At 36.2% G+C, this 17,980-nt stretch overlaps 1 protein-coding gene across 5 annotated transcripts in view; it reads left to right on the forward strand.

The window, feature by feature from the left end:
• TRPS1 (transcriptional repressor GATA binding 1) overlaps positions 1-17,980 on the forward strand; it is a 258,348-nt gene that overhangs the window by 67,074 nt on the left and 173,294 nt on the right. For all 5 annotated transcript variants that reach the window (XM_045453862.1, XM_045453864.1, XM_045453866.1 and 2 more), the window contains one exon: positions 13,073-13,676. In XM_045453862.1, coding sequence (XP_045309818.1) covers positions 13,073-13,676 — 604 coding nt within the window. The remainder of the gene's footprint in view (positions 1-13,072; positions 13,677-17,980) is intronic.

Genomic DNA, 17,980 nt, shown 5'->3' on the forward strand with positions numbered 1-17,980 from the left:
CTCCATTTTCACCTCCATGATATCTGTGGCATAAGATAAACCTTATCTTATATGAGCTCATTATTACAAAAACTCACCATATGCAGAGGGATATAAACCATTCTATGGGAAATAAGTAGGAAATGTCATAATGGCTTTTTAGATACCTGGGGAAATTGTAAGTTATGAAAATACAGTAAATTTTTCAGTTATAAAAAAGTTATAAAAATATAATGTTTTTCAGTTATAGAAAAGTAGTGTTTAAATAATGAAAATCAGATTTACAAATCAAACTACATGAGACTATAAATGACTAGAAATACTCAAAAAAGAATCAAACAGCATTTTTTGAATTGAAAATATAGTTATTGAAACTTAAAATGTAGACAGGTTCAGTAACAGATTTGCAAGTGATAGAAGGCAAATGAGTTCGTTGCAAGTTAAATATGAAGACATTAGCCAGAATATTTAAAAGAGTGGATAGGGATGGAAAGTATCAAAAGTAGATAGTGGGTTTTAAAAACACAATAAGCTGTTTTAACCTGCATCTAATTAGAGTTCCAGGAGGAAAGAATATATAGAATGGAAGGTAGGCAAGTAGTATTTGAGGAGATAATGGCAGATTTTCTCGAATTGAAAGATGAAAGACATAAGCACACAGATACAAAAAAAACATAGCGTCTACTGAAAAAGGACATAAACAAATAAATTCAGTCATAGACACATTGTGGTAATAATTAAAATGCTACAGAGGTCTTCTTAGAGCCTCCAGAGGGAAACTACATATCAACTCCTTAGAAAAGACAATTAGGTTACTCTAGCAGACTTCATCGACAACAATGGAAACCAGAAGAGGGAGAAAGTCTATTCAAAGTTTTGAAGGAAAAAAACACAAAAAAATGGTCGACTTAGTATTGTCTACCTGTGAAAACAACCTTCAAAGAAAAAGCAAAATGTTTCCACATAGGCAAAGACCAGGGGACTGTGGATAAATCAGTCATAGCCTGCCTTATTTATGCAATTAAAAAGAAATAGACAAAGGTGTTGGGCAACACAGTATGAACATTTGTATGGGGTATGATCAGAAGTAAGGTGCTTTACGGCCCTTGAATTGTCTGGAGTTAGTTGAGTTAGGACTTTGTTGTGCATACTTGGAAACTTTTAAAGTTAACTAATGAAGGAATAGGAAACGGGTACATAACTTCTGAAGCTATGGAGAATGGCACAACAAAATAAGATTCCATCTGTTTTCTAAAAAATGGCAAGACAGGATACAAGGTAAAAATGCATAAATAGATGAATATTTAAGTGGATAAACAGAATTCCAAAAGTAAGATGGTAAAAAAGAAAAGACCAGCTATCAAAACCTTAATGAACCTGTGTAGATTAAACTTTCCACTTAAAAGGTATTGTCAGATTATTAAAAAAGAAAATTCAAGGGGCACATGGGTGGCTGCCTCAGTTGGTTAAGCATCCAACTCCTGATTTTGGTTCAGGTCAGCATCTCACACTTGTGGGATTGAGCCCCGCATTGGGCTCTGCACTGAGTGTGCAGCCTGCTTGGGATTCTCTCTTTCCCTTCTCCCTCTGCCCTTCCCCCATTTGCTCTCTCTCTCTCTCTCTCTCTCTCTCTCTCTCTCTCTCAAAATAAATAAACTTAAAAAAAGAAAATTCAACTATATATAAGCTGTTTATAAGATATACACTCAAAATATAAGGCTATGGAGAGTTTGTAACAAAAAAAATAAATGGAGTTATAAGCAATATAAACCAAAGGAATATGGAGATAGCTTTATTAATCTCAGACAATTTAGATAAATTGTCTGACAATTTTAAGACAATTTTAAGATAAAAAGCATAGGAAGGATAAGTCAATACATAATGATAAGATGTTCATGTCTTGAGGGAGATAGAACAATTCTAAACATATAAACTATAAATAAATCTATATGTAAAACAAAAATTGATCAACATCTACAAGGAAAATAGGACAAACCACAATCACAGTGATAGATTTTAAGAAACCTTTCTTATTAGAGGTTGAATGAAAAAAATCTTCAAAATATAAAAGATTAGAGCAGCAAATTAACAAACTTGTTTTAATTAAAATATATCAATTGTGCATCCAACTATTTAGAGGATTCACATGCCTTTCCAGCAGATTTAACATACTTAGAAAAATGGACAAACATTAAGCCAAAAAGAAATCAGATTTCAGAAAAACATACCACACAGAACATATCCTTTGACTCAGTATAATTAAGTTGGGTCTCAGTAACAAAAAGGTAAGAATATATGAAGTTACACAAGGCAAATAGTAACAAGAGAAACAATTAGGTCACTTTATCTCAGAAAACATGGGTGTTAAAAAAAATTATAAAGGGTGGGGTGGCTGGGTGACACAGTTGGTTGGTTAAACATCAGACTCTTGATCTCAGCTTAGATCACAGTACCTGAGTTTGAGCCCCACATGAGATTGAACTGGGTGCTGATGGCACGGAACCTGCTTGGGATTCTGTCTCTCCTTCCTTCTTCTCTCTGCCCCTCCCCTGCTTGTGTGCACTCTGGCTCTCTCTCAAGATAAATAAACTTTAAAAAATTGCAAAGGGTAAAATGATCGGTACATATGACTGCATAAAGTGAATTTGACAAATTCTGGCAATATCAGATGCTCATGTTCCCAATGGAAGCATTATTTCACTCCTCAGATAATTTCTTTCATCAGTACAGTAGGAAACCTGTGCAGAAATGTTCACAGTAGTATTTTTTGAAAGAGCAGAACAACCAAAACAAAAATCAGAAACAAGAACAGGAAAAAAATACCAACTGATAAGAATACCTTTTAAATATTATTAAAGAATTTGTAGATTTTTATACAGTGGAATGTTACACAGTAGTGAATTTGAATAAATGGCAGTTGAACAGGACATACGAATCTTATAAGCATAATTTTGCCTGAATCAAACAAATTGAAGACTATTTGTAGATGGATACTATTTTATGTAAGTTTGAAAACTAGCAAAACAAAACCATATACATATATTCATTATATATATGTTTGTGTGTATATTCACATATATACCATGTATATTCATAACGTTCATGTACATATATGGAACTATACCACAAATATAATTTCTTCTATATCATCTCTATGTGTATACATGCACACACACACACACACACACACACACACACACAGATCTCTCTGTATTTCTCTGTATATGTATATATGCCCACACACACAGAGGGCATATTGAATATATTTACCTATATAAAATCACATCCTATGATTCTATGATTATGTTCTAACTTGTATTTTTATAACATTTTTATAACAAAAATAAATGTTTTTATAACATTCATTATTAAATATGAATGTGTATATGTATTTATGTAAACACATATATAGGTAGAATGTGTGTATGACTAACATTACATAAAATTTTTAAATAAAGTGAAATACCAATTTTCATCAATACACAAGTCCAATAATTTTTTGAGTGAATGCCCAGTTCCCCTTATGATTAAATAACTACTTAAAAAGCATTAATAATATCATTGTCTACCTGCTTGTTATCTACAATGTGTGAAAATTGATATCCTTTTTGGTAGTGCATGTGATGATAAGCATCTGTCCAATTGGAGATTTATGAATGCATTTAAAAAATTTCAAACAGTGTTTGAATCTTTTAGACATAAAATATATAACCTGGGCTGAAGGAAATAACACTGGATACCATAATTGCTTAAATTAATGTAGCTACTGCTCAATTTCTACCTTAAAAGAGCTCAGAGAAGAGCATAGTGAAGGATAAATTTTATGATAAGCACTTAATTATCAACACATCTGAAAAAGCCAAGTATACAGTGCATTAGGACAGAATTTCTCAAAGGGTGAGGGCCGTGATGGTTACATTTAGATTTGTGTATATTTATGTGACATGTTCTTTTAAACAGTACCTAATAAATCAGTTCCCTGTAATACCTTGAAATGAACCTAATAGTTCAAGCTGAAAATTCCCATTGTGAGACAAAACATTACCCAGGATATTATATCCTTCAAGAAAATAACCCACAAATGGCACAACCTTTGTTTGTATACATTATTAGAATTTCATATTTCATGATTCTGAAGACTTTTTGCACAAGAATGATGATCAATTCTTGGAATAAAATAAATTTTAGCTATAATTTCTAGTTCATGTTAGTTTATGGAAATCATTTCCCATTTCTTATTCATGTTCTATTTTATGGAGAGGTTTGTCTTCCTATTTTGAATATTTGGGTAGGGGATATCTTCTTTTTGGAAGTGAGTTAAGTGAATCATAACTTGAAGTTTTTCAGATATGACATGAGTTAAATGAAATCACCGAGACCCCCTTAAAAAAAAAAAAACAGTTACTACAAATGAGTAAATACTAATCAGATTATTTCAGCTTTAAAAATATGAGTGGGTTGAGTGGAATCTTACACAAAGTTCAGTTTATCTTATGTTTTGTAGACCGTTCCTTTGCACTTCACTAAAGCTGAATATTATTATACTTCCAGCTTCTAAAATTTGATTGATCTGGTTATTCACCTGTAATTCCTTTTTTTTTTTTCCTGGTCTTTGTCTCTCAGATGCTCTCTTCACCTGCTTTCCGCTCCCTCATTCTCCAGTGTCATTAATCTCCAGTATCCTATGTTAGAGGCTTTTGTACCAGCAAAAGTTGTATTACAAAAATGGCTAACTTTATTAGATATCAGATCTATTGATCTATATTTAAATTAAATCACCTTCACTTACTTCTTCTGTGGTAACTTGTCTGTAGGTGTTAGATTCTGTAATTACCAAAAAATACCTTTTAAAGTCTAATTGATGAGTATTTATGATTTATTCATTTGCTTCAATGCTCTGTTTAGTCATTGAAGAAAAACTGTGGCTAAGAAATACAGTTATTTGGTAGAGGAGAGCTTTTCAAATACTGGCAGAAATCTCTGGAAGTTTACATTTAGAGGAGAAAAGGCATTGCTCCTAGCTGACTTCACAGATACCGTAGGCTGGTTTATTATGAAAATAGAAATACAGAAGTATTATCAGAATAGCGTAATAAAAGAGTAGCATCTTGAGACACCTGGGTGACTGTCAATTGAGTGTCCAAATCTTGATTTCAGCTCACTCAGGTTGTGATCCCAGGGTTGTGGGATTGAGCCCCTATCAGGCTCCACTCCCAGTGTGGATCCTGCGTAAGATTCTCTCTCTCCCCTTCTGCCCCTCCTCCCACTTGCACACTCACTCTTGCTCTATCTAAAGAAAAAAAAAGAGTTACATCTTTTAGCTGATCTTTTTCTAAAATCTAGAAAATTTCAGCCCTTTATGAATTTTGAAAATAATATATTTTTCTGATGAATGAAACACTACTACTAAGGCCACTGAAATATGAATGGATCTGAAATGAATGCATTTTTATAGCATAAGAAAATTCTGTTAAGTAGGATAAGGAATAAAGCATCTTTTCTCACAGAAATGTTGTTGTTTGAATTAAGTCCAATTTGGTCTTTGGTTAGGCAGCTAGTAGTTTTCTCTGGAGGCAGGGATGCTTTCGCTTTTTTAATACATTTCTTTGATTCATGTCCTCACTGTCTAAAATATTTCATGAGACATACTGAGATTTTGTGTAAGTATATCCCAAATATTGCATGGGGCATACTTACACTAAGGTATTTCATTGTTTGCACTGACATTCAAGTTGCCATGGTGTGTTTTATCTAGCAGCCCTGTGCTAGGGAGATCTACAAAATGACATCTTTTTTCCTTAGGTAGCATGAGGAGAGTGTTTGCTATCCATTTGACAGGAGAATATAGAATTCAAATTAATGCAGGGCATATATTTGTATTGTCTTTTCAGTTCGTGTGGCTTAATGTAGCCAGAAGTTCTAGGAGTTCTTAAATAATGAAGAATTTATTCCAAAACGCCATTCAGAATATACCATCTATGAAATACCTATGCACTTTCAATATTTCTCTGCTGCTTTATGATTCTACCTAGTGAATCCAGCATCCTCAACATCCACAGAGTGGTAGTGGTTCATTCCTTTTGTTAAAGTATGGATTTACTCTCGGATGTTCTGGGTGGGGGTGGATACAGAGATGTGTGAACTTTGATCTTGACCTGAAGGCACTTACAATATAACTGTAAAGTAAGACATCCACAAGATTTTAATAAAAGGCAATGTGGAAAAAGTCCTCAGAAGAAAACAGAGATTAAGGGTAGATCAGACGATGCTGGATTTACTCGGGTTTGGTCATTAGGGAAGTCTTCATGGATAAGAACGTGGATCTTGGGAAATGCAAGGAAGATTCCTTGAACTTGTTGGAGGTTTTCATATTAATGTTGATAAGATTAAATCCATTTTGTAGGTTAGAGGCGAGTCCAAACTCATGTATTTTCATAGTGACTAAACTTTTATTCTTCAGTAATGTTTCTTCTAGTAGGAGTTAAATCATCTGTTTTTATTTTTAGTGGACATGGCATTATGGGCATTATGTTGAAGGTCTTTTCAGCTATTATTGAGAGAATGACACATGTCAGAGAATATGTGCACATCTTTCAGGAACTAATTCCTGAATAAGCTAGTAACATTGCATCAACTACCAAACAGCATGCATGAAAGAGTACCCACGGACAAGAGCTAAATACTGTGTCACGTCTCCATGTTATTCTATGTGAATTGTCTTGTCTGTGCTTCAGATCCTTTTTTTTTAATTTTTCAAAGTTCATTTATTTATTTTGAGAGAAAGAGAAGGTGTGCAAGCAGGGGAGGGGCAGAAAGAGAGGGAGAGAGAGAATGCCAAGCAGGGATCCCAAGCTGACAACACAGAGCCCAATGAGGGGCTCAATCTCATGAGTCATGAGATCATGACCTGAACTGAAATCAAGATTCAGACATTTAACTGACTAGCCATGCAGGTGCCCCTGTGCTTCAGATTCTCATCCTATGAAGAAGGGATGAGAATATGTTGAGAGATAATGTATATAAATGACCTCACACTAAAAATAGTGAAAGATGATCCCCAAACAATGAAATAAAAAGAAAAAAGAAAAATTACTGTTTGGGAATTATGCTTGACAATGTTATATTTGTAGTTTTAACTTCCAAAGCTGTTACTGTTGACTCTCAGAGGTGGGTAGTATATTGTATGTGCTTTACGATGGAAGATGATGTTGCTAATCATGTAGAATTCATTTGAAAATGTTCTGCCAAGCGTTGAGACTTTATTCCAAACTAATACCCATCTTGAAGTTATTTCTGATCATGACTTTGTGACTTTTGTGTTTTTTTAATGTTTTGTTTACTTTTGAGAGAGAGAGTGAGCAGGAGAAGGCAGAGAGAGAGGGAGACACAGAATCTGAAGCAGGCTCCAGGCTCTGAGCTGTCAGCACAGAGCCCAATGTGAGGCTCGAACCCACAAACCATGATATCATGACCTGAGCCAAAGTAGGATGCTCAACCGACTGAGCCACCCAGGTGCCCCTGTTGCTGTTGAAGATGTGGTCTGGGGACTAACAGCATCAGAATCATTTGGGATTTTATAAGAAATACAGACAGAATATTGGGTACCACCCCAGACTTCAGAATCAGAATCTGGATTTCCACAAGTTCCCAGGTGATTCCTAGGCATGCTAGAGCTTAAGAAACACTCATCTAGAGGTTAGTGTAGGTTATTAAAAAGTTTATATTTCTCTAAGCTTTTGAAAGTAGAGCCATGTCGTCTTTTAAAACTATTTTCTATCTTGTATTTAAGACTATCTTGTATTTAAGACTCCTTCAGGTCTCTAGAGTACTGTGAAGCAAATCGCCTTTTCTGCCTCACCTAGTTGTGTTCAATGGCCTGAGAGATTGAGCCTGTTTAGCAGTTTACTGCTTAATTGTCAAACTTTGCTCTCTTTTCATTAATAGTTGTTACACCCAGAATCTTAAGGACATTACCTGTGTTTCATTAAAGTTAGGGGGTTGGGGATGCCTTGTCATTAATTTGTTGAGAACCACGATGTATCTGTTAATGTAGCTCTTAGATACCGGCCCCTGTATTGGTGTCCCCTGGGGAACTTGTTCAAAATTCAGATTCTCAGGTTATGTCCAGGAAATCCTGATTGAGTGGGGCAAGGGGAGGTGCCTTGCATACTATGCTGGTAAGAAACTCCTTAATGCAGTGCTCTGCACGGCCTGTTTTGTAAACCATTGGTGTAGTCTTCTGCTGTCAGATTACCAGGGTCCCTTCCTCTCATATTTCCATTTTCCATATTACCAATAATTTCATTTATTTCTGTGTAAAGTTAAAAATTTAGGCAGCTAAGGGTAGAAAAATAGAACATTGGCCTGGAAAGGAGAGGGCCTGTGTTCCTGACTTGATGTAAACAAAAATGTTCAGGTCACTGTTTCCCCTGTTCAGTTACCTGTAAAATGGGCTTTATACTTCAATGGAATGTGAGATCAGCTATGTGTGAGTGCTTTGAACTTTTCAGGAGATAAGGTGTGTGAGTTCATCTTGTTATCACAACTTTATTTTAATATCCTTCCTTTTCCAGTGCATTTTCACCATAAAACCTGGTTCTCACTGAGACCTTATCTCTGCAGTTTCTGGTTTTCTTTGTTTTTGTTTTGGTGTGTGTGTGTGTGTGTGTGTGTGTGTGTGTGTGTTTTATTGTTTCTGTTTTTGGTTTTTACGTTTTACCTGACAGCCTCCAGCACCTGCCTCAAGGAAGGTTTTGCCCAGAACAGTCAGATCAAGAGCTCCTCTGTGGGGCAGATCAGAATAGCTCTTGCTGAGACCTGCAAGGACTGAGGGAGTTGTCATTTGGGGACAGGAACTTGGAATCAGAGAACCTAGAAGCCCCAGACACCCTCTCTGAGGATGATACTTTGTGATAAATTCATTGCCTGGGCAGGGACCCCAGGGCCTGAGGACATACCAATCAAATATTGGGTAAGGGTTGGATGTACTGTCTTTATTTGGTGGAGGAACAGTATGACTGAAGGACATTTCTAGATTGCAGAATAAGTAGATATTGAAAACACATAATCTTAATTATGATTCTCAACCACCTTAATGAATCCATTCAAGGCATCTCCACCTCCTAAGACTTTAATAAAACACGGGTAATATTCTTTCTATCTTTGTTATTCAGAGTCTTAAGATTCTGGGTCTATTAATGAAAAGAGCGTACAGCTTGTCAATTAAGCAGACTACTAAACTTCTCATTCTTTCAGGCCTCTGAACGCCACCAGGTGAAGCAGAAAAGGCATAGAATATATTCCACCTGTCAGTGTCTTAAAGCAAAGGCTCCTCTAGGAAATTAGCTTGGTTTTAAGAATGATGTTTGTCACGGTTAAGGTATATAGGGGAGTGGAAAAGGATGATACCAAAATGCTAGTTTGTAAGTTTAAACTCCTTTGCATAAAAGTAAAGAATGCAGATTCACACAGAAGAGAGGGGCTTTATTTAATTTTAGGATTTATACTGGTTAACTCTTATTTACTTACCTGCTATGGGTGTTATTTACTTAATATTCCTGAGAACCATATGAAGGGCCACTATTATTTTCATTTCGCAAATGAAGACATCGGGGCAAATTTAGTAAATTATCTAAAGTCACACATAGAGTAAAATACAGAGCCAAGATTGAAACTCATGCATTCAGATTCTAGAGTCTGTATACTCTTACGTGGACTAATTGCTTCTCCAATAAATATTTTGTTTTAAAATATTTTAAAGTATTTTGTTGCATGGTGCTCTAGGAAGTTGTATTTCTTCTATTGTGTGTTGGTACTTTCTCCTTCCTGTTGCTCTAGAATTAATTGTCTTTATTTCTTGAAATAACTTTACCATAGTTCTTTAGAATTTTTTTACTTTGGAATTTTTTTTAATACTTTTTGTACTTTGTTTTGTATAAAACACCAGGTTTGGTAGGCGTAGCTGTGGCAATTTATAGTCTTAATTTTTAGGAAGGGATCCCTTCACAGGTTTCAAGCAGAGACCCCACCACATGAAGGAAACCATAAACTTACTGATGTAACGGGTGGTGAACTCATTAGAACTGTCTACAAATGAAGGTTGATCAGAGTTTGCGAACGTGCGTCCTGAAGTTTGTTTTTCGTGACTTAGTAGATTATGTGGTATATCTTCAGTAGAGTATTTCCTGGGTATGTTTTGACCTTTAACCATTCTGATACATCCATTTTTCTTTGTATGATTGAGCCTGGTAAACGTAACAATTTTTTGGTAAAATTTTATCAAGTTTATCCGAATTTTATCAAGTATTGGACATACTTGAATATAGTTTTGGTAGGAAAGTTCTTTACTTAAACTTTCCATAGGTTCCCAGTCCTAGATTTTGAGTCTTGTCTTTTGTCCTTTGTGATCTTAATCCTGCTATGGGGTTTTTCTGGCCTTGACCTCAGGGGCAAGATTCTTCCTCCTGGTCACAGACATCTTCTCCTTAAGGGTTAGGCTTCTTTCACTTGAGAAAATTAATTTTAATATTGTATTTTTAATGGTCAATTCATCATTGAATTATTTACCTTTGTTGTAGTTCCTTTTATTTTATTTTTACTACTTAAACAATTAATAAAAATAGTAGAAAAGATAGAAAACAATCTTCTGTAAAAATTGGAAATTAAATATCCATATTTATTCAACAAATGTAAATTTTCAATAAGAAGATCATTTTGTATTGCATTAAGTACTCTCAACAAATACTGGGTGACATTTTGTTACATGTTATAATACCTCTGAATTTTGCTTCCATAAAATACGAACATTCTTTTGGATTTTCATCCATCAGACAGGTCTCATAAGGGAATGAGAAACTGTTAAGGTCCCAAAGTGACTTAAACATACATTTAACCATGCTGCTTCTGTGCTTATAACCTTGCAATTGCTTCCTTTAGCCTCTGAAGATATCTGCCTCCTTACCATGGTCTTCAGATCTCTAGATGACCCCTCCAGCTTGTTGAGTGACATACTTTCTGTTACTTATTCCTCTAAAGCATCAGTGGCCTCAGTTCAGTATTTTGTACTTGCTAGGATGTGCTTCTGTCCTACCTCTTCCTGCAACAAGAATAGCTCCTTTTCATCCTTTGGTTTTCTCTTCCAGACTACCCTATGCAGCCCATCAATCCCATTACCATCCTATCATTTTCATTCTTAGAACGTATTATTCTTTATATGTATTTATAGTCTAAGGGGAAGACCATCCTTCCTGGCTAGACTCTAAACACCAAGTAAACAAAGACTATGTGTCTTCTATACACCAGTGTGTACTCAGTGCCTGGCAAAGTACTTTGTGATGATTATCTATAGGTCTATAGACAAGTACATATTTTTCAGTAGCTTTAAGTAATAGCTCTCAAAACTTACTTTGTTAGTTTAAGTTGTCAATACATGATATCAGTGAAGTAGCAAGTGTCTCTCATGGGGTTTAAAGAGCCACACAAAGTTTTTATAGTTAAAAAAGTGTGCCTTATCCAAGTCATTTGTGTACCTTTCCAGTATGCCTTTTTGGGTACAGGGCCTCTGTTCTTTGTTAATCAAACAGTTGTCTTAATATGACAGTGTTCCATCTTTAGTTGCAGAGGATGCCATGAAATTCAAAAATAAGTTCTTTTGTTTTACTCCCTTTAGAAAGAAAACACACACACAAACACACATTTACACATTCTCCTTTAATGAATATACCCATACACCATCTATCATGCTGCATGGCATCTAGAAGACACTCAATGTGTTGAACGTTCCTAAGTCCTTACAGATACGTAGAATTTGTTTTAAAAAATCTAGAGCTTCTAACACATTTTATTTAGTAGATTATGTAGCTCAGTCATCCATATTTCATTGTCTAAATTGATTTAAATTTTATGAAAGAAAAGAACATTGTAATCAGGTAGAATGTAATACACATAAAAGCTGTATAAAGCACTTAACACTAGAGATGCATATATAGATGTACTTATATGAAAACACATCAGTTTAGTTTAAATAAATAGAAAGTGAAAAGTCCATTGATGCAATCAGTGTAAAAATATATAAGTATCTGTTAAAAATGTAGAATTGATAATTATCCAACTACAGTAAAATGACAAAGTCCTTCAATAATAAAACAAACCAACCAGTTTTCAATGTGAATTGGCTAGAGCGTGTACACATCAGTGTGTACCTGTGTGTATACGTATAATTGTTAACATAACATAAGGGAATGTCACATTCTTTATATAGAATCAAAAAAGCCAGTGAGGGGCACCTAAGTGGCTCAGTTGGTTAAGCGTCCTACTTTTTTTTTAATGTTTATTTATTTTTAGAGAGAGAGAGCACACAGGAGGGGCTGAGAGAGAGAGAGAGAGAGAGAGAGAGAGAGAGACATAGAATCTGAAACAGGCTCCAGGCTCCAAGTTGTCAGCACAGAGCCTGATGTGGGGCTCGAACCCATGAACCGCGAGATCATGACCTATGCCCATCACCTGAGCTGAAGTTGTATGCTTGACTAACTGGGCCACCTAGGCTCCCCAAGTGGCTGACTCTTGATTTCTGTTCCAGTCATCTCATGGTTTGTGAGATGGAACCCTGTTGGGCTAGGCACTCTCCCTTTTTCTCTCTTTCTCAAAATAAATAAATACTAAACTCAACAACAACAACAACAACAACAACAAAAGACAGGGGTGGCTTGGTGGCTCAGTTGGTTGAGCGTCTGACTTTAGCTCAGGTCATGATCTCGAGGTTCCTGAGTTTGAGCCCCATCAGGTTCACTGCTGTCAGCATGGAGCCGGCTTTGGATCCTCTGGCTCCCTCTCTCTCTACCCTTCCCCCACCTGCGCGCTCTCTCTCTCTCTCTCTCTCAAAAATAAATAAAACATTTAAAAAATTAAAGTAAATAAAAGTAAAAAAAACAAAGACAAAAATACCAGTGAATCACATTCCAATTTCTGGGTGTTGGGACTGGTGAATTTTGCTCTGCTTATTACATTACATGAGATAGAATTCAGGTGCTTAAAGACTGTTTTCCTTCAAAGCCCTTCTGAATGCTAGATTTCTAACGACTATTTTCTTCTCCAGGAGAGCACACAGCTGCTACAAATGCCGTCAGTGCAGTTTTACAGCTGCTGATACTCAGTCACTACTGGAGCACTTCAACACTGTTCATTGCCAGGAACAGGACATCACTACAGCCAATGGCGAAGAGGACGGTCATGCCGTATCCGCCATTAAGGAGGAGCCCAAAATTGACCTCAAGGTCTACAGTCTGCTCAATCCAGACTCTAAAATGGGAGAGCCAGTTTCTGAGAGTGTGGTGAAGAGGGAGAAGGTGGAAGACAAGGACGGGCTGAAGGAGAAAGTTTGGACCGAGAGTTCAAGCGATGACCTTCGAAACATGACTTGGAGAGGGGCAGACATCCTGCGAGGCAGCCCGTCATATACTCAGGCAAGCCTGGGGCTTCTGACGCCTGTGTCCGGCACCCAAGAGCAGACCAAGACTCTAAGGGATAGCCCCAATGTCGAAGCTGCCCATCTGGCACGACCTATATATGGCCTGGCTGTGGAGACCAAGGGATTCCTGCAGGGGGTGCCAGCTGGCGGAGAGAAGTCCGGGCCCCTCACCCAGCAGTATCCTGCATCGGGAGAAAACAAGTCCAAGGATGAATCCCAGTCCCTGTTACGGGTAGGAAGGTTTCATTTTTAAATAATGCACATATCTTGAAGGAAAACCGGGAGAACACACATTCTCTACATTTAGTATCATTTAGTCTTACCGGCTAAAACTAAATGATGTGTCTCAGTCTGGGGATTTATACCTACAAGGCCGAAGTGGAGGAAAGGAGCTCATGTGTGTTTGTGTGTACAATTCACACACTTGATACAGTGGTGGACAGGCATTTGTTTGTCGTTGCTCTTAGCTCAGATTGAATGTTGGCTAATCATTCCTGGTGATTATGCAAAACAGTGAGGCCGCATTTGGAGAAGGGAGGTTCGGAATCCCAGAAGATTGCACATCTGTTACGTTAAAATAAGTAAATGACTTTTAAATTTTAAGGTGGCATGACACTGTATGTGGTTAACAAGGAAATTAGTGGAGATTTAAATCACTGGGAATGCAAAGCCCAGGGTGAGATGCTAATACAGAAATGTTTTTTAAAACTGACAGTATAATTATGTGCAAATGACAATGCTTGTTGTTGTTTGGTTACCAAAAAGGGGGAGGGGGGATGAGATAGACCTAAGTGTGAATGGTGTGTGAAGAGCATCCAAAGAAAAAAAAACATGCATTGTTATATGATCAGGATTTTTTAGGAAGAAAGGCACAGTCCCATGCAGAAACACAAAACCTCTGAGAAGGATAAGATCCTTCCTTGATCTCTCTCTTCATGCTATGTGGCTGTGTCAAGAAATATTTTAGATTTTGAAAATTCATGGACACTTAGTAAGTGATGCTTTTGGCCTAAGGCACCACCACTTTGACATTTCACCTTGACGCTGAGAAAGGTTAAAGCCTTCTACATGATTTTGGAGCCTTGTCCGTGCCTAGAAGGTAGGATCAGAAACCAGCTAACCTTCCCCAAAGAGTCAGTTAGGAAATAAGAGTTCAGCCAGCCCAATGCTTTGACCTGCAGGTCAGAGACCACTGAGGTCTCTCTGGATGGATTCTGCAGAGAAAACGTTCTCTTTCCGGGTCTGCTTGACCACTGTGCTCTCATTTCCTGCAGATTCTCCAGCCTATCTGTGCTTCTCAAGTTTCTCTAGTGGAGTGGAGAAATGCGCCTTAGAGGTGTACAGTTAATTGTAAAAACCATTCCCTTTCCTGGCTGCACTCATGCCCCGGAGCCAAGAGAAGGGCTTGAATGGAGAAGAGCCTGTGCCCCTTGTACACCGAGAAACAAAGGATTCTTCCTGTAAGGAAGGAGCAAGTTTATTATAAGTAACTTTAAAAAGAAGAGAAACAGTGCCTGTGCCCTTCAAGAGGCCATTCAATTCCGGGAGCTCCTTTCCGATAAATATATTTGGTGGAGATGCAGTTGTAAATGTGCATCATTTTCTTAGAGTGCCGGGACTCTTCTGGTCTCGAGTGGTGTTTGGTTTCTGGTTATAAGGCAGGAATGATAGGTCTTATGTTTTTAAATTTCATATCGCATCTGGAGAGTGTGTTGTAATGGGTGCCTGACATCCATATCACTAGACCTCCCCAACCCTTTTTTTTCCCTTTTTAAAATGGTTTTCATCTGGGACATCTTCATTGGATACCAGATTGGTTGACTCTTTTAGATTATTTCTGGAATATTCCTTTTCTGCCACCATTTGTATGCATGAAGAATTTAAAATGATCAGTAATTTTTTATGGGGTTAAGTCTAAAACCTGAGCATAAGAGCAGTCTATTTTTTGAGCAGACTGGGTATGATAATACTTTTTGTAAAGTTGTTTTTCTCAATTCCTCCACTTCCTTAATTCCCTGACTTCAAGTTTCTGTTGCATCATCGCAACTGCCTCTTTAGTTCCTCCACGTTAGCTGCTGAGGTACAAAATCTTTGGTGAGACGTTGCTTCACCATGTTCTACAGATAATCAAATTCCTAACCGCAAGATTTATGATTTTTGAAGGCAATCATCTACTATATATATATATATATATATATATATATATATATGTATGTATACACACACACACACACACACACACACACACACAAAGACTTGGATCATTCTTCCTTGACTTTAGTAAAATTTGACTCTTTAAAATTTATATTTTCATTGTCTTTGGATATTGCTTTTGGAAACCACCAGTTTTATTGGATATTTGGAATAGGAAGGGTAGCTAATTTAATTTGTGAAGTATTTAGTGTATTAAGTGAATTACAACTTTTTAATATACACATATCTGGGCTGATTGGCTTTTTAAGACGTCTAAAAGAGTTAAGAAGCAGAGCCCATTCTGGTTGTGAATTTGACAAGAATTCTACCTTGGGGGTAGAAATTGCTATTGCTGAGTTATTACAGCAAATACATGCTTCTCAATTCATTTGTCTGCTATCAGAAAGGAGAAACTCAGCAGAGTATTGCCATCATTGAAACAATGCGCTTTAATTTTGTAATTGTGGAGGTCTAGTTATTAGTGAAGCTGTCCTGTAAAAATTTATAAATACACCATACAAATATGCAAATAGTTTACATGTTTTGAATGCAAATACAGTTGTCTATGGAAATGCGTACCTGCAGAATGTAGCATTCATATTTGCGTATAAATAGAATGGAACTTGAAATTATCTTGCTATCTGGCATGTTTATTTAGAAGTAGTAAGCAACTTGAAAAACAGAAAATAGGTTTTAAAAGTTTTTTTTGTTGTTGTTGTTGAACAGTGTATACAATATAGCCTTAATAAAGTAAGTATATTTATAAATACATTATACATATAGTTTCTAATGTTAAAAGTAAAAACTTGACTAGCAACTTTGATGACTATATAGATTGATAACAAGAATTAAATATGATAAATTTGTGCAGCAGAGAATGTTAATTTAAAATAGTTCCGGGGCCCCTGGGTGGCTCAGTCAGTTAAAGTGGCTGACTCTTGTTGATTTCAGCTCAGGTCATGATCTCATGGTTCATGGGTTAAAGCCCTGCTTCGGACTCTGTACTTTAAGTGCCCTTTCAGTGCAGAGCCCACTTGTGATTCTGTCTCTCTCTCTCTCTCTCTCTCTCTCTCTCTCTTTCTCTCTGCCCTTGCATGCACTCTCTCAAAATAAATAAACTTAAAAAAAATAGTTCCAACCCTATGCTGGTGAATAGTGGAAACATTTTTAAAGAGCAGGCTGAATGAATTTAGGGCAATTCACAAAGGTTGTAGTTATAATGTTGCTTTCAGGATATTGGTCTTTCTGATACATGTTTTTAACTGGTTTCGTTATGAAATGTTGCTGTACTCAAAGTGAGGAAGGAGATATAAGAATCACGGAGAACTAAAATTTCAAAATATTTTCTCATTAGTTTTCTTCATTTTTTTCCTTTTTGTTTTGTTTTATGTAGGTTAGGTAAGCATTTGGCTTTTAGTTTTGTGTTCGATAGCAGATCATTTATATATGTTTTGATTTGGTGAATATCTTTTATTTTTCCCTGTTACCAGTATGGAATTGATATTGTTACAAAACATTTTAAATTGTATATGTGGTCTGTGTGGACCATTGTGCTTTGAGGATGGCAGGGGGCATGTTAACATAAGCCTTATCTTCTAAATTGCTTTATGAAAATTAGTTTTTTGTTGTGTATTAAATACATAATATTCCTGTAAAATTGTTGTTTTTTTTTCTTTTATGAGTAGGAAGAAACATGAAAGCCTTATACTCTTTGCTAGAAATAGTCCAAGTTTATATGAAGACTTTGTTACTCTTTTAAAACTTCTAGAAGGATCTTATAAACATGAATAAGTTCCTGAAAATGTTTTGAAAATGCAATGTTTTCATTTAAACTTAAAATTTGGCTCTGTGAAGAGGTTAACATATTTAACATTTTCTGTGCTAAAAGCAAAAGTTAATTGGTTTTAAATATTCAACTTGTTCCTTTCTCATTTTAAACTAAACAGTGTAGTATACTCAGAACTCAGTACAGGCGTGTGCCTTTTTCTGGCCAATTTCTTCTATGATGTATATTTACACAAAGGTATTTATTTATGCATTTTGTAGACAGACTCATAGAAATGTAACTGTATTAGGCCTATGATTTCCTGAATAAGAAATACCAGATCTTATTCTTATAATTGACTTTTCAGATTGGATTTTATAACATAGCAAGTTACAGCTTGTAACTGATAACCATAGTAATAGGAACAAAACACCTGCCATTAAACTTCACAAAGATTTTGCCGATATCAAATGCATTTTTTTGTTTAATGGAATGCAGAAGTCTAACTGAGTTTAGACGGTAAATCTGTAGGGAGAGTTTGTGGCAGATCAACATCCAGGTAAACGTCTGCAGTCAGA

This window comes from Leopardus geoffroyi, chromosome C3 (genome assembly GCF_018350155.1).
Source record: "Leopardus geoffroyi isolate Oge1 chromosome C3, O.geoffroyi_Oge1_pat1.0, whole genome shotgun sequence".
NCBI lineage: Eukaryota > Metazoa > Chordata > Mammalia > Carnivora > Felidae > Leopardus > Leopardus geoffroyi.